Below are 24761 nucleotides of genomic sequence, written 5' to 3'. Positions count from 1 at the left end.
ATGCCAGCTATTGCTGACATTTAATCTGCTATAGGTCATAAAATACCAAGGCAAGAGAACCATTTTATAATTTATTTTTAATATAGAAATATTAAAATAAATTCATATTGCACACAATATTGCCTTTTGCATTCTTTATTGTAACTGTAAATGGAATAAAATGAGTTGATATAAATTACAATTTTAAAAATGCAACATTATTAATGCACATCTGGGAAGTGGAATTGATGAAAAGTAAGACGTTTATGTGTAATAGAGATCTGAGTTTAAATCTGCCTATGTTAAATAAAAATTGGGGACATTTGTCCATATCAGAATACCATGGAATAGGTCAGACAGCTAACAGTCTTCTGAAGAAGGGAACAGGTTAAAACAAGGAAAATAAAGGACCATCAGGGCTGAGGAATGTAGGCAACTCTAAGTGGAAAAATGCATACACAGCCTTTCTTTATGCTGACCCTGCCTGCATAAAAAATACCCATAGGGACCAGCCCTTGAAGAAAAAAGTAATTTCTATTAATTCTTCTCTTTCTTGAGCATCTGCTTCTCGCTATGTCTCTCTCACATTTAAAATATAAAAAACAAGCTCCGGATTTATAAAGGAATTTTTTGGAACCTAAAAGTGCTGATAGTGCCTAGTGAAGTTTGCAGAAACACCCAAGCAGGTTAGGCTCCTAACTCCTATTGACTTATTGGAATCTAAATATCTTTGTAAATCTGGCTCCAAGAGCCAAATCCTAAATGGGTGTGTGCACCAGCCAGAGTCAGCAACAACACTGTGTTTACGGGCTAAACTATGGAGAACCTACATCGGGAGACTTCTCATCACCTGTGCATTGTGGAGGAGGCCACAGTGGTGATATTTCCCACATTGCACTAGGGAGTTGGAGAAAGTGAGTTTATTGGGGATGTGACCAGTGGATTCTAGCACAGTGCAAATCCACAAAGACTAGAACACCTCTTGGTGTACCAGTACTCCTACACCCATCCTGAACTAACCAGCCACCAACTGGCTACATGGATTGGAACGCCCCACTTCTTAGAGTTGAGAATTCAGTCCCTATGCCCTGTTTCAATACATTTTTCTCATAGCCAAAACCCTTTTACTTGGCTTTGTTCCATTTATGAGGATTTGGCCCTGATTATCTGTTTCAGACTTATATTCAGGGCCTGATTTTCAAGTGAGGCTCAACTTGGCCTCTAATTTTTGCATCTACAGTGAATTGCAAATGTGAATATTTGCAGCTATATTTACAGAGATGTAAGCACTATAAAATATGTTGCAAATGTTGTACAAGTATTTGTGACAAAGAGGCCTCCTGTCAAAAAAAAAAAAATCAGACCTTTGATTTCAAAAACATTTGGATTTTTCAGTGTTCATATACCAAAATCAGCTAGCTTTATTTTAAACTAAAGTCTGTTTGTTAAATTAAAGCATATTGTCTTTTAAATCTCATTGTAACCGAGTGGCCTGCCTTTTTAAGGGCCAGGAGACCTGGGGCTGGCCAACCCTTTTTAATGAGCCCTGCCACACCTGTGTTGGGTCTAAGTCTTAGAAAGAGAGGAAGCCCAGCAGTTTGGGGCTAGCTTTGGAAGAGAGCAGTTAAGTTGGGTTGTGGCTGGAGAGTTGAGTTGTGGGAGTGGAGTTAACTTCTGTAGTGGGACCCTAGAGCAAAAAGTCAGGCTCCAGAGAGGCAGTTCTCGGGTCATTGTTCCACAAGAGGAACAAGGAACTGAAGAGAAGACCAGCAGGGGCTGAAGTCCATTGAGGTGTAAGCCACTCCCAGTGAGGAAGAGCTTGGGGAGTTAGTGAGGACATGACTTTAGCCTAGGAGGAGTGAAAGATCTTTTGTTTATGTTAACCTGGGACTGTTCTTGAAGGTGATACTTATTTTGGGACTTTGAGTTCCCTGGTAGTGGATTGAACTTTTAAGTGATCTGTCTGGAGAGATAGGACATAAAAGACCCTGATAGAGACAACCAAGGGGAAGGCCCAGTAACCCTGCAACCAGACACCAGGCGGTGCCGACTGATGATTTGCTTCTGTGCACATGAGGCTTGCTCTGGGGTGAGACCCCATTAACATTCAATCAGTTTGGTAGGAATATGGATAGATACAGTTTTAATATGATTTTATACATTGTGATGGATGCTGGAGTTGAGATTTTTTCCCTTGAAATATTTGAGATCAAACTATAACAACTTGAGACCTAGGCAAACTGGTTTGGATAAAATAAATATCTTCCCATTGTATAGCCAAAACACAAACTCAGTCTGAATGAATTTGAATCCTGGGGTCTTTGGTGTACTCCAGAGGTTAGGTAGTTAGGATTAAGTCCTGGCGGGAGACCAGAGTGGGGGCCCTCTTAAGCACAAACTTGTGCTGAAAAATAAATTTACAAAGTGGAAACTAAATATTTCATAAAATAAAGACAAAGAAAAGAAGCTTCTAAGATGCAGCGGCCACCAGAGTTGCTCTGTGTTAAGACGCAGACAGTTGAGAAGGAACTAGAGTGGCAGTGAGTCCACTCCTCCCTATATACCATTGCTCTGGAGCACAAGGTTGTACAGTGTACAGGCATGGACCTGCAGACACTGCTAATTTAAATCTTAAATTGAAAGTGCATAAATGTGTTCACTTCCTATGGTAGAGCATCATTGGGATATACTCAAAGAAGGAAACCAATTCCCACCCAGCTCTAACTGTAGCCCTATCAGGGCTCACAGGCTAAGCAGCTGACACACTTCCTGTTTGAATACGGTGTCAGGGGAAGCAGTGTTGCTAGAGGTGCTGTCAGTTGGGTCAGACATAGAACCCATAGCACTTTTTTCTAAGAAATGGGATGTTAGCCCTGGTCTCTGAGCCAAATTCCAGATCAAGAAATTACATTCTGCATAATTAAACTCGTGATGTTATTTCAGCTGGAAAAGGTATTTTTCTTTACTTCCTGTCCTTGTTCTCTATGCTCTTTAATGGCTGCTTCCTTGCACACCGGAGCAGACTGTATTTCCTTGATGGGTAAAGTGATCATTATATATCTCTTATGTACCTTATAATAGAGCTATGAGGTATAGGTTGGTTAACATTTGTAAAGTGTTTTGATAGTTGTTACAGAAATGCAAAGCATCTTTTTCTCTTTTTCATTTTCCTGGCCTTTTTACTGCCTGCAGTTCAGTTGTGACTGGAAGCAAAAGCCACACAAGAAAGGCTAATCTTCTAGTATTTGTAGCGTGACCAGATTGTCTCAAAAGAAAAAAAATCTTCTCAAAAAATGTCAGGCCAGGTTTTTTTAACTAACTAAATTCACCTATGGCTAATCAGTGCTTTTTCTGGAGTCAAACCAGTAACCTAAGGGCCCAAAGTTGCACATCCCATTACTAATCTCCTGTGCCTTCCATTCACTGCCTGAAGACTTTCTTTTTTGATAGCACTGTATTGTTTTTTTGGCTTTGTAAAGCTATCTCATCAACAAAATGCAATCATTAAAGGGCCGTTTCAGTGTTTGTTAAATGAAAGATATAAATTTGGTTAGTTGCTATGGATTATTTTTACTAATTTAATTTTTATTTCACAGTGCAAGAGCAATATTATTAAACTTCTTGGCCTGAATTGATTAGAGATTCTACATTTTATATTTAGTTTTGATTTTCGTTTTGCTTAAATGGAATAAATGTGAAGGGTGCAGTTCTATAGAATGCTGGGATACCTATATAATCCTGCAGCAGAACAGCATAAAGTATCTTCAACATTATCCTGATTTCTCCATACAGAGCACAAATAAGTAACAACTCAGGGTTTTTTTTACCTTTTCTTCCACAATATTTACCTTGGATAAGCTTTGTTGTTAAGGGTAGGTGCAAAGGAGAAGCCTTTTATACCTTGCTCTGGAGATCCTTAATGCATGCCATATAACTGTACTGTTTGAGGGCCACTTTTTGGTTGCTTAGGTGACTGAGCTACTCAGCAATCATATAGGGATATGGAGAGCCAATGGTGGCAGTAGTCGGGGGTTTTGATACATTTCTATTATGGTAGTGCTAAAGGGCCCCAATTGATATTCTGAATCACAAGCCACAACCCGTTCTCCACCCTGCTCAAACACCACACAGTCAAAATGCAGAATCAAGCCCTATGGGGTTTGCTTTTTTCTTATAATGTTGAACATGCACCTAGAGCAGGGGTCAGCAACGTTCGGCACGCAACTCGCCAGGGTAAGCACCCAGGCGGGCCGGGCCAGTTTTATTTACATGCTGACGCGGCATGTTCGGCCGATCGCGGCCCCCACTGGCCGCGGTTCGCCGTCCTGGGCCAATGGGGGCGGCGAGAAGCCGCGGCCAGCACATCGCTCACCCGCGCCTCTTCTCCCCGCGCCAATTGGCCCGGGATGGCGAACCGCGGCCAGTGGGGGCCGCGATCGGCCAAACCTGCCGCGTCAGCAGGTAAATAAAACTGGCCCGGCCCGCCAGGGTGCTTACCCTGGTGAGCCGCGTGCCGAACATTGCCGACCCCTGACCTAGAGTTTTACCAGTAGAGACATTCTATAAATGAAATATTAAAACAAAACTAATTGTTATGGTTTTTTTCAAGATCTCAAATTTCTTTAACTCAAAATTAAATTTTCTTTAACTCAAAATTGTTTTTTCCACAACAACAAAGAAGAAGAAATGTTATGTAACAACCTTAATATATAAAAAAGTTATATTCTAATGCAACACATATATTGAAATGCAGGTATGATGAAAGTGCAATGACACAAAACCCTGCTGTTTATCAGCTTTACAGTCTGATTCTTGTGTAGGAGTTTGAATAAAACTTCCATTAAGATTCTAAAAAAAACTAAATTGTGCTTTTGAAAGAAGCTAATGTGTAATTTTGTTTAGACAACTATTGTACTAACTCATATGGCAACAATTTGTAGTTCCAAGGACTATTTAAAATATCCTATGGTAGCAGACAAATTACTGTTACTGCTCTTAGAGTTGCTAGCTATGAAAACAGAATTTTAATTTTTATTGCCCAAAATTGTTGTTTTCCAGTCCATTAACTCCATCTCTTTATGGAATAATATCTCCAGTTGAGATTGGCTGCTTGACCCTCAGAAGTGAGCACTATTTGAAAAGGGATGAGCATATTAATGCATGCTATCTACCATCACCCTATTTATGTGTAAAAAAAAACCACATCAAAAACAAAAACACAAACCCTATTTTTAAAATAGCCTCTGACTTTTTTTGGGGGTAGAGAGTTACTTATCTGCTAAATGTTCAAAGTCCATTAAACAAATGGATAAAAAGGCCAGGTTTGTTTCCATTTCAAGTGGAAGTGAGACACTGAGGTTCATTAAACACTGAATTTTCCCAGAGCATCACAACTACAGATACACTTGTGCCAAATAATATTGTGTGGATCTACTCTGAAAATTCAGTGTTTAATAGCCCTCAACATTTCTCCATTCTTACTGTATTGGATGGTCTACTAGTAGCATACTGGGCTGTATACAAAATATGAATGAACACCAGTTTAAAACCTCTGCATCTGATTTATTTATGTATTTCCAGTAGTTCCTGAATTCTATACATCTTAAAAGTGTGTAACAAAAGGTTTTATGTATGATAGAAAAATAATTACATACCCACAACAACCATATAAAGGTTGAGAGGGAAAAGAATGGAGACCAAAAAAAATGAGAAGTATTTCACATATTCACACCCAACCTCTTACATATAGAAATATCACAGTTGTTGGCTAACAGCATCACTAAGAGCAGAAAACCTTCCATTGCAAAAAGAAGACACCTACTACTTAATCTTCATCACATCACTATAAGTAGCATTTATAGCCTACCTCAGTCCAAAAGAGTTAAAACTGATACAATGCTTGGGTAGTTCTGATATTTCACGGATACAAATGAAAAAACAAACAAACATAACCTAGATGGTCCACCCTCATGGGCAGGCGAATTCCATTTGACTCTGAAGAAGAAAACCATTCAGATGACAGACCACTCTCTCCATGGGCTGTATAACAAACCTCCCCAATTGATGAAGTGGATCCATCCTCACCATTATTTACAGATGATCTATGGCCAATAAGGCAGGGGGAGAAATAAATGGAGTGCTGGTAGTAGATGTCTCATACTGAACCAGATCAACTACAGCATACAAGTTTTATACTGTGGGGGTGCAGTAGAAAAAGAAATATTCCTTCACACTCTGTCCTAACATCCACAAAGTCTTTCACAGTGGAATTGTTCTGGGTGGGTGAGAGTTCTTAGTGAATCTGTACTGTCGCCAATTGGTTATAAATTCAAGTTTTATGCTACATGTTAGGTTTCCATGTTACTCTATGGAGAAAATACTCTTTTTTGGAGAGACCAATGGTTTGAGTAGACAAGAGCTAGTTTTGTCTTTCTTGAATTTTGGGAACTCTTATTCATTGTGGTTTTGGAAACATGACTGCTCTGTAAGTTATATCCTTGCTCTTCCTGGCTGGAGAAGGTCAGCAGGGAAGTATTGGGTCCACTGTTGTGGAGGGTGTCAAAACCTCCATGTAGGAGTGGGCTGGCTGCACATTGTCCTTAAGGAAGCTATAATGTGATGCTTACTTGAAATCATTGTTTGACAATCATCTCACCAAGTATCATATCTGTATCATATTCCTCTTTTGTTAAAGGTAATTGAGAAGGTTGCAGCTGGTAGTTTCTGGAATTCCCAGACTTCTTGTATCCAGTTAATAGGGATTTTGACTTGGATTTGAGATAGTACAACTGATTGTTTCTATCTTCTAGCAATGAATGAATATAAAGTACCATATCCTCATATGAGGAGAGTGGGAGGATGGCATAGAGCCACTTCTCTACTCCCCCAATCTAAATGACCCCAAGGATGACTTAGATCCGGCAACATGTGATGCATGCTTCCCAATCTTGGCACTCTCTCTCCCTGTTCCAAGACGGCACCCCACACCACTCCTGTGCTGTTCCAAATGAGATCAGAAGTGTTGCTTCACTTCAATGTCTTAAAACTAATAGCAGTTCATTATGTGTTCTGGCACTTTCTCCATGACATTCATGGCCACCCAGTCAGAGTAATGTTAGACCACAGGGCAGCAATGTACTATATAAATCAACAAGCAGGAGCAAGATCCAACTGCTTATGTGCAGAATCACTAATACTGCAGAACTGGAAAATTGTCCCCCCACATAATATTCTCCATGATTTACCTACCAGGCCTCTGTGATGTGGTGTCCGCCCCACACTGGCATGCAAGGGGTTAATAGCGCCCTACAGACGCTATGCAAAAAGCAGCCAATAGAAGAGAGGCTGTGATAAGCAGCCAATCAGAGCCCAGCAGGCCCACATAAAAAGAACCTCAGGGCAGAGCAGGGTCAGTAGCTGTCTGGAGCTTGAGGGGAGAGGGCTCTGTCTGGAGTAGGCTGAAACACTGTAGAACCATGGACAGCTCAGTACAGGTAGGAACCCTGGGGAGAAGAGAACAAGCTCCAGGCAGGTTGCAGAGACTGAGGGTGCTGTGGCAGTGGGGAAGGCAGCAATAGTTGAGGCGCAGCAGGAAGCTGCGATCCACAGGGTCCCTGGACTGAGACCTGGAGTATTGAGCAGGCCTGGATTCCCCCCGACTCACCTGTGGGGAAGTGACAGGACAATTGACTGCAGTTGCTACTGGGGAAGTGGCTGGACTATGGAGGAGCCAAACCTGCCCCAGAGGGAGGGACATGGACAGTGACACAGCCAGAGGGCTGAGCCACGAAGAGGATGCCGCTGTTCTGGAGCTGAGAGAGGAGTCGTAGGCAGGAGCAGTGACAGAGTGCCAGTGTGCAAACCATAGATGGAGGGGCATCGGCCTCGAGCGAATCCCTAGAGTACCAGGAGGAGGCACCAGTCTGGCAGAGAGAACTGTTCCCTGTGCCAGCCTCCAAAACATTGTGCCAGAGTTCCTAAGCAGGAACAATCTAGCTGGACCATGAGTGGGAGCTCAACAACTTGGTTTTTCACAGCATCTGCCAAGCAATAGTGGATCTCTTTGCAACCCCGATCAATATGAAGTGTCAGATCTTCTGCTCCCAGGGAGGATGCAGCTGCAGTTCTTTAGTAGACACCCTACTACTCCCCTGACCTGATCTTCTTTATGACTACGCTTTGACACCACTAATCCTCAGAAACTTATTCCAGTTGAGGGAGGAGCAGTTTATGGCCATTTTGATAGCATCTTCATGGTTGAGACAAGAATGATAGTTAGATCTAGTTCATCTATCTGTGGCGATGCTTTAACGCCTCCCTCTCAGGTCAGATCTGACACAGAGGTTGGGCACCATGAGCACCCCAACCTCGTATCTCTGAGCCTCAAGATTTGGCTCCTCAATGGCTCTTGAATTTAACGTTGTGCTGCTCAACAGAAGTCCAGTCTGTACTTTTGTAATAATAGGAAACCTCTATGTGTAAAACTTGCCTGCAGAAGTCATTGGTCATTCAGTATCTCAAGTGTAGGCTCTGTGTATTTCACCATTCCTTAATCACAGCATTTGCCATGGAATCCACCCCTTACTTCAAAATTGTGCTCCAGAATCTAAATTTTAATTAAAGTTTTTCTAACCTTCGTTGTTTTATAGAAAACCTTGTAAACGCAAGGAAAGGGAAATTCTGTCCAGTTCCATCTGCCTGAATCTACAGACAGCCTGAAAAAGTAACTCCTAGAGTAAACTATTATTATTTCTATAGTCATAGTGCCTATATACCCCAGTCATGGACCATGGTCATTGTGCTAAGCGCTGCATAAGTACAAAACAAAAAGATGGTGCCTGCCCCAAAGAGCTTATTATCTAAATATAATACAAGAGACAGCAGACAGATACAGGCAGACTGATGAGGGCGTACAATGAGTCAGGATTGGTTAGGATGATAGTCTGTGGTTTCAACACAGTAGCAGTCCATTCATCTCTATTTGTTCTTAACCTTAGAGATGACAATTTTCAATGTTCACATTGTTAATTATTTAATTGTAGGTCATTTGAATTGTAACCTCCAGCTACAATGTGGTAGTCCCACAGTCCCTAATATTACAGTCTTACAATTTCCCCAAGTACCCAGAGCAAGTACCAAGGACTTCAACTGCCCAAAACCCATCTGCCCAAACTTCCAATTTTCTCTGACTATTTCTGTGATGCTATTCAGCACAAACGTATGTGGCATATCAAAAACTGTAGTTGTGTGGACAACATAAATTGACTAGAATTTACTATAAAAATTTCACAAGGTCTCCTATACCAATTCACTATTCATATTTCATTGAACACCTCCATTTGAAAATGGAAATGAAGCTGCCACACATTTTCCAGTCAGCTGCACCAGAGTGCCTCACAAACCCCAGATACCTTGACTGAGAAATTAAATCCAGCTTTCTACAATGTGCTGGAGTCCTTGCTTATGTGCAATGAGTTAGTGGTCTCAGTGTATGTCTACACTACAGGATTAATCCGAATTTAGATAATTTGAATTTGGGAAACAGGTTGTATAAATTCGATTGTGCGCGGCCACACTAAGCACATTAATTCGGTTTTTAACCACATTAATTCGGTGGTGTGCGGCCACACTACCCCATTACTTTAACCACAGTAATTCGGTGGTGTGCGGCCACACTAACCCTAATTCGAATTAACAAAATCGATTTAGGCGCTACTCCGCTCGTCGAGGTGGAGTACAGAAATCGATTTTAAGTGCCCTTTAATTCGAATTAACTGGCTCTGTAGTGTGGACGGGTGAAGGGTTAATTCGGATTAACGCAGCTAAATCCGAATTAAAGTCGTAGTGTAGACCAGGCCTCAGTCTAGTTCTTAGGGAGTAGATCCACCAGCACATTTACCTTTATTTGGGACCTTTGTTGGAACCCTGCACAGACAGCCAAGGTATTGAATGGGTTTGGAGAAGACTAAGCTACCATTCACTTCATAAATGGCATTTCTTTGGGTGAAAGCTGATGAATGTGGATGGGACTGCTTACACTGCTACCAACCAGGCTATCCTGGTTCTATGGATAAATAAAGGTCTTTATTTTCCAGGACTGTCAATCCAGCACCTTTCATGTATACTAAATTCATTTACAAATGAAACTGTTTAAATGTAACAGTCATTTGGATCATGTGGAAAACATTATTGGAAATTGAATTTTACCTTTCTAAAATGAGCTGTCAGTCTGACTACTGGAGCCTCACAGCTTTCTACTTGTAAATGGGATAATTTGGCTTCTGCAGAATATTTTTAACCAGACTGATTTTGTGTCACATTAGACAAAGGGGAAAAACGTGGCAGGGAAAAATGTTTATAAATGCAAAGTATGGAGTTACTGCAATTCTCTAATGAATATATATATAAATTAACAAAATATATGTAATTTAAATTAAACTAAGCTGGTCAATCTTTGTGAAGCATACTTGGAAAAAGAATTGCACTTAGAGCTAGATTCACAAAAGTACCAGGTGCCAAAGTTCAACATTTAATTGGCATGATTTGGCATCACTTAGATTTTGTTGGATAAATTTCATGACTGGAGTATTGATATAGAAGGGTAAGATTTATTCAGGAAGGACAGACAGGGAAAAGCGGGAGACAGGGGAAATACTATGGTAGGAGGAGGAGTCATTTCTAGAAAAGACAACTGAAATGCCCAAAACACAAGATATAGTAATAATGGGTGACTTTAACTACCAAGTTATCTGTTCGAAAAGTAATCAGCAAAACACAAAATTACCAGTAAGTTCTTGGAATATACTGGGGACAACTTCTTGTTTCAGAAGGTGGAGAAAGTAGCTATTTTAAACTTGATTCTGATTAACAGGTAGGAATTGGTTGCAAATCTGAAGGTAGAAAAGAATTTGGATGAAATTGACCATGAAATGATAAATTTCATTACTCTAAGGAGAAGAAGGAGTCAGAGCAGCAGAATAAGGTTGATGGACTTAAAAAAAAGCACACTTTAACAAACTGAGAACTGGTAGGTTAATTCCTATGGGAAGGAAATTGAAGGGAAAAGAGTTCAAGAGAATTGGTGGTTTCTCAAAAAAGCAGTATTAAAGAATTTCAACAACTCAGCCAGACATTAGGGGTCTATTACAGGAGTGGGTGGGTGAGGTTGTGTGCAGCAGGTCAGACTAGATGATTATGATGGTCCCTTCTGACCAAAAGTCTATGAGCCTGTAACGGTGTTGGGACTCACCACCCAGCACCTCCTGCTGGTGATTTCCAGGAATTAGCTCAGTCCCGTGGAGAGCCCCCTCCTGGTGGTGTCCCATCCATCGTCTCGCCCTTGGTTGGCGTCTGGACCCGCGTTGCTCCCAACTCCCTGCGTCCTCTTCCGGACCACTGCCCTCCGGCAGTGCCCCTCAGTCCATCCACACCCCTTTCTGGAGGGGGTTGATCAATAGTCTCTCTACTCCCCAGCCACCATGTCCAACCACACACCCTAAAGTCTAATCCCTCTTGTCAGGGATCTGGCGTAGTCTATAATGGCCGCTCCCTACGGCCGATGGCTGGGTGTACTGCAAGGGAGGAAGGGGGGCGGGACCCAGGCCCGCCCTCTACTCTGGGTCCTGGCCCAGGGACCCTCTGGTGGCAGCCTCGCTGTCCTCCTTCTCTCCCCTCCGTCTGTCCACTTCCCTGGGCCACTTCCTCTATGGCCTTTTGCACCCGCTAGGGCCTTTCCTTCAGGGCCTGCAGCCCGGCAGGCCTCGGGCTAGAGCTCCTTTCTGCTCCCCGAGCCTAGCCAGCACTGTGCTGTTCGCGGTGCTAGTCTCCCTGCTCTGGAGACAGACCTTCCCCTGTCAAAGGCCTGGGACAGACTGACTGCTCTCTCCCTGAGCAGCTTTTTTATAGGGCTGAGCCTGGTCCTGATTGGCTGCCTCCAATCTGGGCCCTGATTGGCTCCCAATAAGTCCTTCTCTAATTGGCTGCCCGTCTGCGCAGGCGCACTGGCCTGCTGCAGCCCACACTCTCAGGGAGTGGGGCAGTCCGCCCCACTAAGAGCCTAAAGACACAGAAGCAAACAAGCCCAGTGTGAAGGAAAGATAGGAAGAAGTGTTAGAGGCCAATATGGTTGCATCAGGAGCTCTTTAATGACTTGAAAATAAAAAAGGAATTCTATGAAAAGTGGAAACATGGACAAATTCTTAAGAAGGAGTACCAAAGAATGGCACAAGTATGTAAAGATAAAATGATAATGGCTAAAGAACAAAATGAGTTACACCTAGGCAGGGATATAAAAGGCAATTGGAAGAGATCCTATAGATACATTAGGAGCAAGGCAAAGGGAGTGAAGATACATTACCTAGTGAGGAAGGTGAGCTAATAATGGATGATATCAAGAAGGCTGAGGCGTTCAATGCCTATTTTAATTCAGCCTTCACTAAAATGATTACTGGTGGCCAGGTGTTTAACACAATTAACATTAGCAACAAGGAGGAAGGAAGACAAGCAAAATAGGGAAAGAACCGGTGAATGAATATTTAGATAAGTTAGATGTATTCACATTGTCAGGGCCTGATGAAATTCACTTTAGGGTATTTAAGGAACTACCAGAAGCAATTTTGGAACTGTTAGTGATGTTCTATCATGGAGCATGCGTGAGGTCCCAGAGTACTGTTGATGGGCTAACATGTTGAAGGGGAACAAAGAGGACCCAGGGAATTATAAACCAGTCAGCCTAACTTCGATATCTGGAAAGACAGTGGAACAAATTATCAATTTTTAAGCATGATTTGAAGGGTGATCGGTAATAGCCATCATGGATTTGTCAAATTTCATTCTTTGATAGGGTTATTGGTCTAGTGCAGGGATCAGCAACCTTTGGCACGCGGCCCATCAGGGAAATCCGCTGGTGGGCTGGGACGGTTTGTTTACCTGTAGCGTCTGCAGGTTCAGCCGATTGTAGCTCCCACTGGCCGCGGTTCACTGTTCCAGGCCAATGTGGGCTGCTGGAAGCGGCGCGGGCTGAGGGACGTACTGGCTGCCACTTCCCGCAGCCCCATTGGCCTGGAACGCTGAACTGCGGCCAGTGGGAGCTGCGATTGGCCGAACCTGCAGATGCTGCAGGTAAACAAACCATCCCAGCCCACCAGCGAATTTCCCTGATGGGCTCCGTGCCAAAGGTTGCCGATCCCTGATCTAGTGGACAGAGGGAGAGCAGTAGATGTCATTTATTTTGAGTTTAGTAAGGCTTTTGACACAACCCCACATAAGCATGTCCAGGACAATTCATTTTCTGCACTAAGGTTCATTTGGACTGAATAGTCAAATGAACATAGACAGTATCAAAGCTATACTTTTGCTCAAGTGAATGTTAACATTTATTCACTGTTTCATGATTCACTCCTCCAGAACACAGAAAAATACTGAAAAACATACTGCACTCTGAGAAATATGCATGTGTTTCTTTTGAATTGAATTTGGCAGTAGCAACACCTGGACATATTTTTTAAATATGCATTTTGTCTTTTGCATAAGTTTTTTTATAACCCTAAACATGTTGACACATTTTTTAAATTTAGAAAATATGGGGACCTTGATTATCTACCATCCTCTCCCATCTCCTAGATCCTCTTCCTTCATTTTGAAGTCTGGTGCACTTCTTTGAAGTCTGGTGCAGTGCTCTGCCCTCATCCTGGGACACTTCCATTTCCACATTTGCAAACCCTTCTATTACACTATTTTTTGATTCCTCTTGCTACCCACCTCTTTGATCCAACTTCCCTGCTTACAATCTTTAGCCATCATGGAATGTGAATGTCCCATGTGTCATTTACACAACTATGCAGTCAACTCCAAAGCCTCTGAGTCAGACCTCTTACCAAACAAGACCTCTTATGGCCACAAGCTTTGTTCACCTGTATTTGAATTTTAAAGAGGCCTTTTCCAGAGTTTATAGTTTCTTCTTGTTTAACTTTCGCATATTTCTTTTTTGCACAATTGCAATTACTGCTGATTTTTTTTACTTTGCTATCCAGTGTAACAATGTAATGAGAGAAACATTCCCTAATTGCATAGACAGAGATCATGTTTTTCTTGTGACCCAACTTGTAGTATGCAAGTTAGTGACCCGGGATTGCAAGAACCTCCTCATCACTGTGTATTTTGAATTACATCATTAAACTGTGATGCTTATTAAATAGGGATCATATCATGGAATGAATCAATAGGACTATCTGCCCATTGTGAAATAAACCATTCACATTTCTAATCATAAAAGGCTTTCATCAGATTTATGTGATTTGTTTGTTAGTTTTTGGATTTCCTCTACAACACTTCGTCCAACTTTCATCAAACTCTTGTTCCTTGTCTTCTCCTTTGAAATTATTACTTGGAAAGCAAGAATTTTAAATATGCAAAACTCACTAAAGATAAATCTGAATTAATATAATTAAAAATAAAACCTGAACCATAAGGAATAAACTATTTAATTTTCAGCTTTGTTTTTGATAAATCGTGTTTCAGACTTGAATTCAAACTTTTGATGTTTCAAATCTATCAGGAGATTGCCTGTATATCTTTCACTTAATCCAGTAGAACAGTGTATGACAACACCTTAAATTTAGATTAAAAGGTAAGTGTGTTTGTTCTTCCAACATATTAACACTTAGAAAGTAGCAGCCGGAAAGGTAACTTAATTATCTCTATAAGGTGACTTGATTTAGTGTCTGAGGCCATATTTCTCAAAGCTGACCCAAGTCTTCATGCCATTGTCACCTTCATAGTGGATCATGGCAGTTTGCTATATATACCACTAGAGGATGCTCAGAATCTTCTACTAGTATGTCATTCATCTTTCCATGTTATTAGTAATGTTAGAGTACTTATTACATCAATTCATCATCAGCTCCATTCACTTCCTATTTGCTTCTAGATGCAACTCAAATGGTTTGTTAAATGTAATCTATAAAATCCTGTTTCATTTGGGTGGAAGATATTTGAGAGACTGCTTCTGTCCTTCTGTATTGTCACCAAACTTAAAAGCAACAAGGGCACTTGAAATAATGGGATTTGTTTGAAAGCCCTTAACTTGGGAATTCATACCACCTCCTGGTCTGTTGGAGCCTGGGTTTGTTGTCCTCTGGGGGAAGAGTAATAATGGATGTCAGTCTGTAATTTTGTTTTGGGGAAATATTTTGTTTGACCTATTAATTAAGAAGGTATTAGTTGCCTAAGTTGAGTGCATGTGCCAGAGACAACAGTCATTTGGCATATTTTGGGACATATTCTACTCTTCCCTTTCTTTGCCCCCCCCCCCCCCCCCCCCCCCCCCCCGCCCCCCGGTATTCAGGTATAATAGCAGCAATTAAGCAATTATGCCCTTTGAAATCAGTGGAACTACTCAGAAAGAATGGTTGGGAGATGGAGGAAGGGATTTTTTTCTCTCCTACTATGTGCATAATAAAAGAATAAATAAAACAAAGTGGCAGGTGCCAACTCTTTAGGTTCAGGATGTACTCTGTGTGGGAGTGGGTGTGTCGGTGGGGAGGGGGTATAAATTCAGTACACTAAGAAAGCAAAATTTGAATGAGTCCATGAATATCCTCTACAAATGTGTTTTAAGAATCAGCTTTGGAAACTATAACAATTTCAGACTTAACATCCCGTACCTTCATTTAGAACTAAGAGAAATACATTAAAAATTCAGCATTACTGCACCAAATTGCTCAAGCTAATTACGCTGCTTAAGGTAAAGGGTATTGAATTATATTTAGACAGAGTAGCAGATTAAGCAAGAATAAATTTGATAACTGCTAAAGAATGCAGTTTTTCAGGATTATGTCTCATAGCTTTAATCTCTTTACCGCAGATGGAGGAAAAATAGATTTAGCTATTATGACGAGCGAGAGAGTGAGATTGGCACTTTGTTTATATTCATTTAGCACAAAATTCTATTGAGTATTTAGCCTCTGGCAAAAAACTACAAACTGTTTTTTGTTGTTGTTGTTTTTGTTATTAGCTTTCTATTTCAGTATTTACACAGATGCAGAGACACAAATCCATATGTGGAGTGAGAGAGGCAGAGAATATGGCAGAGCAGTGGGTCTATTGCATATTTACCTCCATGAGTTTGATGAGAATGCAATACCTTGAGAGAGCATAATGAAGCAGTGTAAGGATTTCACATGAAAATAAAAAGTTGATTGTATTATTTACTATCATATAAGATTCCTGCTGTACCAGCAAGTGGTATACAGGCATGTTGGGGACCCAAGATTGTTTGCAGCATACATCATTGCAGAAGCTTGTTATGGTGGACAAGGGGCAGAGCCAAGACTCCAATTACTTCTGTTTTGATTTTAAAGTGTGATTAGAATTTATTTGACAATTTGAGAAGCATATTTTGTTTTCACTCTTTCATAAATCAAAAAAGAGCTGAAGGATTTCTGCTCAGACTTTCCAAAAACATTTACCATCATCAGAGACCACACGTTTCAGTCTAACATTTTATGTCTTGAAAAACAGAAGTAAATGCAACAGCAATATGTAATGAATATTGTGGATAAAGCAAAGATATCACACATGGCCGGCGCCCATTATTATATCAGTGTTGTATAAAAATAAAAGTGTGTGTGCATTGTTATAAACAAATCGATAAACTGTTTTTGTGAATGTGAGATTTATAATTACTTGTGGCACTATAATGCAGCTATAGCATGATTGAATTTTTTCCACACCTAGGATTTTGGTTTTTAGAAAGCAGTACATTGGCGTTGATCAGAACCCAATTGTATAACTTGGTAGCTCCAGAGCTAGAGTTTTATTGTTTGTTTTGTTTTTCATTCCCATCTTTAAAAAAATAACAAAAATGAAATTAAATTAAAAAAATTGTTGTTGCACATTTTGAGCTTGCAGATTTAACCACAAGAAAATAAAAAAAAAATACTATCTATAGTTAATATTTTTTAAAATTACTGGTTGACTAAAATTAATAGCTTAGTACAGTTTGAGTAATCTGATGGATATAGTTCTACTATTGGTAGAGCTTTTTTTTTTCATTTTTACATTTCCTGACTTTTGAGTTCAAATTTTAAACTGTAATGAGGCATTAACACATAACCAGATCCTGAGAGGTGCTGAGTATCTATGACTTGGCCTGGCACATTCTTCTTTATATATACACATTATATATATTATGTATAATATAATGTATCTGTCTCCGTGATGTAGATATATCTACACTATATGGTTTTATACAGTCACAATATAACTTTTTCCTGACATTCCCTCATCTTGAATTTATTTTTCAGTAGCTTTGATTTAAAATACAAGTTTTTATTCTATTTTATTTTATTATGGTTTTTCCCCCATGTCAGGTACTGATTCGAATGTCTTCACACTGCTGAAAATATGTGTGGATTAATAGGAAGACAATGCAGTTTTGCAAAACTTATTCTGCATATTTTTCTCCTTTTCCCAAGCAAGCAAATGGTCAAAAAATAGGCATTCTCTCTAATTTATTCACATAGCAGTTACAGCACATTGTGAGTGGAATTATTCTATTTTTCACAAATACTAAGCAGTCTTGCTGGACTTATTCTTAGCAGTCACACACAATCCCCTTTTCATTTCCACGCATATTATGTGTCATTGGATCTGGCAGAACCACAGACATGAGGAGCAGCAAGCAAGCTTTCTGCTTTTGGTATTTCTACTGCCAGCCTGCTGTTTGTTGAAGTAACTTGGAAGCACTGATTACTGAGGTTGCCCAAAGATGAAGAGATGGATTGAGCAATAGCAGGGTGGATTAAATCAAATTGATTTAAAACATGATTTAAATCACTAGTCAGGAAGACTCGATTTAATCATGGTTTTCTACATAAAAGTGCATTCTTGTTGGTTGTTATAACCTTAATTACATATTCGTCACAACTCAGAGATAGATGTAGGTTTCATTTTTAGAAGGTACACACTATACATTTTTAAACAGTGATTTATTTTGAAAACGTATCAGATTAGTTTTACAGCTATATCAGAAAATGAATGATTGGTTATTTCATTTAACAAAGGTAACTGAAGCAGATATTTATGAAGTCACTGGGAGGTGAACTATCTCCAATTCAATGGGTTAATCATTAACATTTGGAGGATTTTCTTGCCATGCTGTATTAGGAGGAGAAAATCACCAGACAGATATTTAAATTTTTATTTAACTAAAAGAACAACGTTAACTATTCTGGATTTTTTTCTTCAACAGCAAACATATAATATTTTAACAAAACAAGCATATGGCCCTTGTTTCTCACATTTATCTCTGGACTTCTTCTCCTTGTCCAGATCTATTCCACCCCCAACAATCTTCTATTCGTTGAACTTTTTGAAACTTTGCACTTTTGGAGAGAGGTAAGGGATTGACTCTGTGTACACAAATTTGCAGAGGGACAATTGAGTTGAGGTCTATTATTTCTCACCTCTATATATTATGTATTTATTTAAAAACATTTTTGCTGTTAACAAGCATGTTACCTCTGGAGACACAAATCCACAGTTTGAGAACTGCAAAACTAAGCATCTCTAATGGTATCTTCTAGACTGAGCACTGAGTCCCATTGGGTAGATAGAAAGATTAACCCAAATAATCTATACAGAAGCCTGTGAAACCCCATAAGATTGGGTCCCTAATCCATGAACTATTGGAACTCATTTACAAAACTTTTCTTAAACATTACATGAATATATTGACTCATACTATAGAATTAGAATTTATAATCCCTATTCAATGATGAGATATAATGTATCTTAATTAAAACTATCTTTAGATAGGTTTTTTCCTCAAAAAACATTTTATAAAAAAAAATCAGATTTAAATAAAAAAATCTGTTTTTTTTTTATTTAAAAAAAGCATTGATTTTTATGCACCCTGAGCAATAGTGGTTCATCCATTTGTAAAGCGCTCACTGCTGCTAAGCAGCTTGACTGTGTTATCACACCTATTAGTTATGATTTTTCAGGTTTTTTTGTTATGTACGATTACTGTTTTCCCTCTTTTGAAGTGTATTGGTTTCAACTCTGGGAATGGTGTTCCCAGGCATGTTTTTTCAAGGCCTCGTCTATTTGTCTAGGACCACAGGACTGCGAGCCATTCTGCAATCCTTGAAACTGACTCTGCTGTACTTTCAATTTCTTTTTAAGACTTGTATTTATAATATGCAAGAGGTTGAAATAGCTATGTGCTTATCTGAAGCTTATCCAAATGTTTTGAGAAATTTCTTGTGTTTTCTTAGTCTCTCCCCTTCATGCACAAAAGCAAAGCAAATCATTGTCTTTTCCCTCACATCCCTAGGTTCAAGTTCAAGATCATTTATTGTCCAATTTATTTATAAATAGTTTTAATCACATATATCACAAAGGTTGCTTTTACTGCTTTTCAGAAAGACAGAACTAAGATGCAGTATCATTGATTTCCATTCAGGTTTAGCACAACATATAATAGGGTGCAACATATTTATCATAATGAAGATGATGGAATGAGCAAACAAAGAGATGGTTTCAGAACAATGTGGTGGTTGTTCAGAAGGATAATGAGGTCATTTCCTACTGTGGACATGAAACCAATGTAGTGTGTGCATTAGAGCACCTCAAAATATATGAGAAGTTTAAATTGCCAGATAAATATATAAATAATTCAGTAACTAGTAGATTCCCCCCCCCTTACAGGCTGCATTGTTTTACTCAGTTTAGAAGAGGTGAATATAGAGAGTGACAGTTTGTAACTAGCATAGCAATGAAGGAGATTTGTTTTGAGAAGTACACAAATTCAGAGCTACTATCCTATTCACTGTTGAGACAGCCATCTGTGTTACTGTAGATATAAACCAGTAAGGGTAAGTCTATACTGCCTCCCCTCTCCTTCCTTCCCCCCCCCCCCAAAAAAAAAGCCTGTGACAGTGAGTTTGAGATCCTCCCCTGTTACCGGATCTCAGAGCCCTGGCTCCAGCCCAAGTGGGAATGTCTCCACTGCTATTTTGAGCCCTGTGAGCCTGATTCAGTTGACCCAAACTTGGAGACTCACCACCGTAGTGATTTCCATGCTAAAAGTACAATGAATGTTCTACAAGGGCATTTGGTTGGTTGGTTTTGAATATTGTGGTGGTGCTCTGTTGTGAAATGAATGGTGATTCAAAGCTAGGTTCCATGCACCTTTGGATCTTAGCCTTGTTCTTCGAGGGAGCCTCTGTATTGCCCTCTCCTGAGAAGGAGGCACCGACTACAGCCCAATTAATTGCTGCCTTCTAACTGGCACCAAATCCACAACTCTTCATAGGGAAACAGGCAAAAAGCCTATTATTGTTATTATTAATACATATTTCTATTATTATAGTGCCACAGTTAAGATCACGTTTCTATTATGCTCTGTGCTGTAGAAATACCTCTTCTTCACATTATATTGTCATGTGAGAAGTAGGCATTGCACTTGAAACACCAGTGCATTTGCGAGATTTTTCCCTTCTCTAGTGCTTCCTGTCCTTATGATTAGAGCTCTGTGCGGATACAAAATTTGTATCTGCATGCGATCCACAAACATGGTCCATGGATATCCGCATCCGCAGATGCAGATATAAAATTGATATCCGCAGATTTGCAGGGCTCTACATATGATGAAAGGAGACATGGAAGAGAGAGAGAGAGAAGATGTGGGGAATGGCAGCTAGGAAGGTACAGGCTCCTCGATATTCTACGATTCCACTGCTGTGTAATTCACTGTATTGCCACACAGTTATGCTCCACAACCCCAGGTGTCATTTGTTTCCATCTCTGATCGTTGCAGAGAGAACTTGCAAACAAAGTGTAAACTGGTGGAGTGTTGCTTTTGAAAACCTGAAAAGAGCTGAAACAGTGAGTGATAACTCAGAGAAGGGTAGGAGCTGGGGAAGGAAGAAAGCCTGAAGGAAAAATTAGAATTGTGATGGAAGAATATAATCTTTGGGGGCTGAACTGTGGGGAGGAGTCTTTCAGGCTCTAAAAGGAAGCTGCAGTCCAGGAATGATGATGTTTGGCAGGACAATGTTTTTGGAGGCCGCAGCACTGGTTGTGAGAACCTTTACTGTGTGGGCCTGATAGTGTCAGAGATCTCAGGTGTCTTAATTTATCCCTGTGCTGAATATGGTTGTGCATTTTCCATTGTGCTAGGCACTATACAAACACACATAAAAAAGTTGATCCCTGCCCCAAAGAGTTTACTATCAATAATGTGGTCAGTTAAATTCTGATTCTGTAATCTTTGTTACTTGTGCTACTGTAAAAAAAAAATCAGAAAGAATCCAGTTTGATTCTGAGATCTTGAGGTAAGCGTTGATATTAATCATCAAGTCTGAAATGGAAAGGACCTGTTAGCTCATCCAAACCATATATCTGTAAATGCAGGATTGTTTCCTAAAGTACATTTAGTGGGTTTTTTCCAGTCTTATTTAAATGCAATAGGTGAGAGGGTTTAAAATTTATGATAGCTAATAAACATTATTTTAAGATACTGTTTTTGTGACTATAATTTTAAATTAATTGTATTTCTTTGCTAATTTTAACTATCTCAGTTTAATATGCTTCTCATGTCATTTGTACCAATGCACAATATAATTAGTGATTCTGGACTATATTATGCCACCATTTTTTTACACTGAACTGAATGGTGAGTTTGTGTTTTTTAAAGAATAAGCTTAATATGATCAGTTCATTTTAACACAACAGAAATAGCTTCCTCTAAACTATATGTATTTAAAACATTATTGTAATGTATTTTTTATTTTTAAAAGTCTGCTTGGATGCGAGACCCTTTTGACCTACACTTAAAATATATTCTCATTTGTTGTAAGGTATTAATAACGTAACATAATTTTCATTTGGCTTCTTTGCAACTCCACTTTCTTTCCAAGGTACTACATACTGCAATATTAAATGCTCAGTGGAAGCTACAATTACTAGAACAATTAATTTTTAGATAATTATTATTCAACTAAAAGGTACCCCGGCTTTAGATACTGTTCCATTAATGCTGATAACTAACAGATAATTTACTAAATCTGGAAAATCAAATCTTTGATTCTCATGGTAATATTAATAATATTCAGTAACTAGAAATTGAATTATTCTTGAGATAGTGTTAAAGTCATGGCAAGATGGTCTTCTATTTACAAATGCAATTTAGTCTCATGAGAAGGTAATCTTGTTAAAATATTGTCAAGTTAATTGAAATTGATTTGTGTTTACTAAACATAGTGAATAGTAATCAAACAATCAGGCTTAGAAGCTTTTGTGGTATGTTTAAGTCTCTGATAGATTTCTGATAATCTTGCACGGGATGTTTCATTTTGGAAAAATAAATGCACTAGAGGTTCTTCAGGGTTCGTAGCCAGTCATTGTCTTTCTTTCCCCCAAATGGATAAAACTGAAATATAGAGTAAATTGCCTTCTTTTGTGAAATGTTATGTTTTGGAATATCTGAGAGCATCTACAACTTTGGATTACTTTTGCATTTATTATATCTGTCAATATACATAGTACATTTGCTTCTAGCTGCTTAATTATTTCACAATTTTGCTGATCTCTACTATTTGTAACAACCTTAGCATCTACATAAATGAAATTCTAATAGCCTTTATAGAAGAAAGAAAAAATACAGTGAAGCAATTTAAAAAGCAGGATAAACACAACACATAAGACACATACATTTTTGGGTTGATGTACTTAATTGCATAAGAATTTCATGTCTAATCAGCACTATTGGCTCCCTCAAGGCACATATTTTTCAATACATTAAAAAAATTCTCTAACAAAAACAGAACAAAATCCAATGCAATTGCACATTTGCTGGAATATTTCACATCTTTAGTTAACCTGCTCCCTCATGCCTTACAGTATTCATTAGCAGATTTCTCTGTTTATGACTGATATTATATGGTAATGGTTATGGGTTACTAACAGATGCAACCACTGAAATGAATTAGAATGAAAACTTGTTTTACAGAATGCCCCACTGGGGACCTACCCATCAAGCTCACCCTCTTAAAAAATAACAAAGCAAAAACATATCCACAACACTTTATTTTCTTTCAACAGAAAACTTTTCTTTACCGACTATGGGAATGTTGCCAAAATTGAGAGATGTGACATGGATGGGATGAATAGAACAAGAATAGTAGAATCTAAAATTGAGCAGCCAACCGCTCTTGCAGTTGATCTGGTCAATAAATATGTTTACTGGATAGACATATATCTGGACTACATAGAAGTTGTTGACTATCAAGGAAGAAAGAGGCATACAATAATTCAAGGCCGACAAGTAAGTATTTATTTGATGATTCAGCTAATATAATTAAAAAGTAATAATATTCTTAAAAGAATGTGCATAGCATTAACAAATATTTGTCGTAAAATTCACTAGTTGTGTTTGGTCCGAATGAGTCAGGTAATCAAGTATTCAGCTGCATGTTCTATTTTATGTGCAGTTTATTTCACCTTACAGTCTATGGGCCAGATCCTGTGCTGTGACTCTTAGGAGATGAACATGAGAGACAACCTAGGAAAGGAGAAGAAACAGAAATGTAAGGATCTCAACAGGGGGAAATGGAAGGACATTATAGAGTTAGAAGTACGTCTAGGCAAGGGATAGCATTAATACCTTAGGAAGAAGAGATATAGGGGTGAGGAGATGCATCCTGATAACACCAAAGAAGGAAAAGATGATTAGTGAGATGTGCTCACCAGTCCAGGCCAGTCTGGATGAATATAGAGTGATCCAATTCCCATTGAAATCAGTGGGAGTCTTTGCATTGATTTCAGTAGGAGTTGAATCCAAGCCCTTAAGCCATGGGACTGTGATAAATCTGCTGAGCAGTAATACATCAGCATACAGCAGTGTGGTGTGTCTGTTGCTGCCCCTCTGGCTTCTGACTAGAGTGTAGTACGTTGCCAGGAAATGAAAGATTCTGTGGCAGTTGGGAGGACAGTTGGAAACCTGAAGGGACAACGACAAAGGCAGCTGTTTGTAGCGGCTACTCACAGTGACAGAGCTGGGGCTCCTGGAGTTGCCCATGTGTGGCTGGGTCTATCTCAGTTGTAGATTGACAAGTCTCATGTACATAGAGTAGTTAAAAACATGCGACTTCAGAATGAGCACATTACATGTCCATCTGTGATATCGATTTCTCTCCAACAAAGGGAAATTGGCATGAAGTAAGGGCTTGAAATTGACCAGCTCAACCAAGAGACAACAGGATATTTTAACTTTTTGATTTTTAAAATGCAAATACAGGAAATAGCAAAGAGATGCCCATGTGGGCAGGCTGAGAGGAAGATATCAGGCTTTTCAATTTCTGTAATAGACTGCATTGGCCATGGCCTTTGGCCAATTGTGCTGGAAAGGAGGTTCCTGTAAATTTGAATCCTTTCAGCATCTGGTGCTACTGGCACATTCTGTCACTATGTAGTTAGATTAGAAGGTGGGTCCATCTTTAGCAGTAACTGGCACACAATTTTTGCAGCTTACTATCACACATTTGGTCTGTTAAAGTGCCTTAGCAAAGATTACAATTTGGCCTGTTTTATTTTTCCTCTTGTCCAGGGAGCTTAGATGCTGAAGAACAGTTCCTAAAACAGAACAGAGGAACTGCTTTAATTAGCAATCTAGCTAGATAAGAATGGAGAGAATAGAAGATGCGTCCTTGAATGCTGGTTGTTTGAGGGAGTGAGAAGTAGCAAAAAGTTAAGCGTTCCAATTGGCTATTAGGGCGGCC

At 39.4% G+C, this 24761-nt stretch overlaps 1 protein-coding gene across 1 annotated transcript in view; it reads left to right on the top strand.

The window, feature by feature from the left end:
- Positions 1–24761, top strand: part of LRP1B (LDL receptor related protein 1B) — a 1279381-nt gene that overhangs the window by 677515 nt on the left and 577105 nt on the right. The window contains exon 8 of the mRNA XM_026647738.1: positions 23086–23308. Coding sequence (XP_026503523.1) covers positions 23086–23308 — 223 coding nt within the window. The remainder of the gene's footprint in view (positions 1–23085; positions 23309–24761) is intronic.

This window comes from Terrapene carolina, unplaced genomic scaffold, assembly GCF_002925995.2.
Source record: "Terrapene carolina triunguis isolate 2854851 unplaced genomic scaffold, T_m_triunguis-2.0 Scaffold62, whole genome shotgun sequence".
NCBI classification, from domain to species: domain Eukaryota; kingdom Metazoa; phylum Chordata; order Testudines; family Emydidae; genus Terrapene; species Terrapene triunguis.
This window is presented reverse-complemented; position numbering and strand designations above follow the sequence as displayed.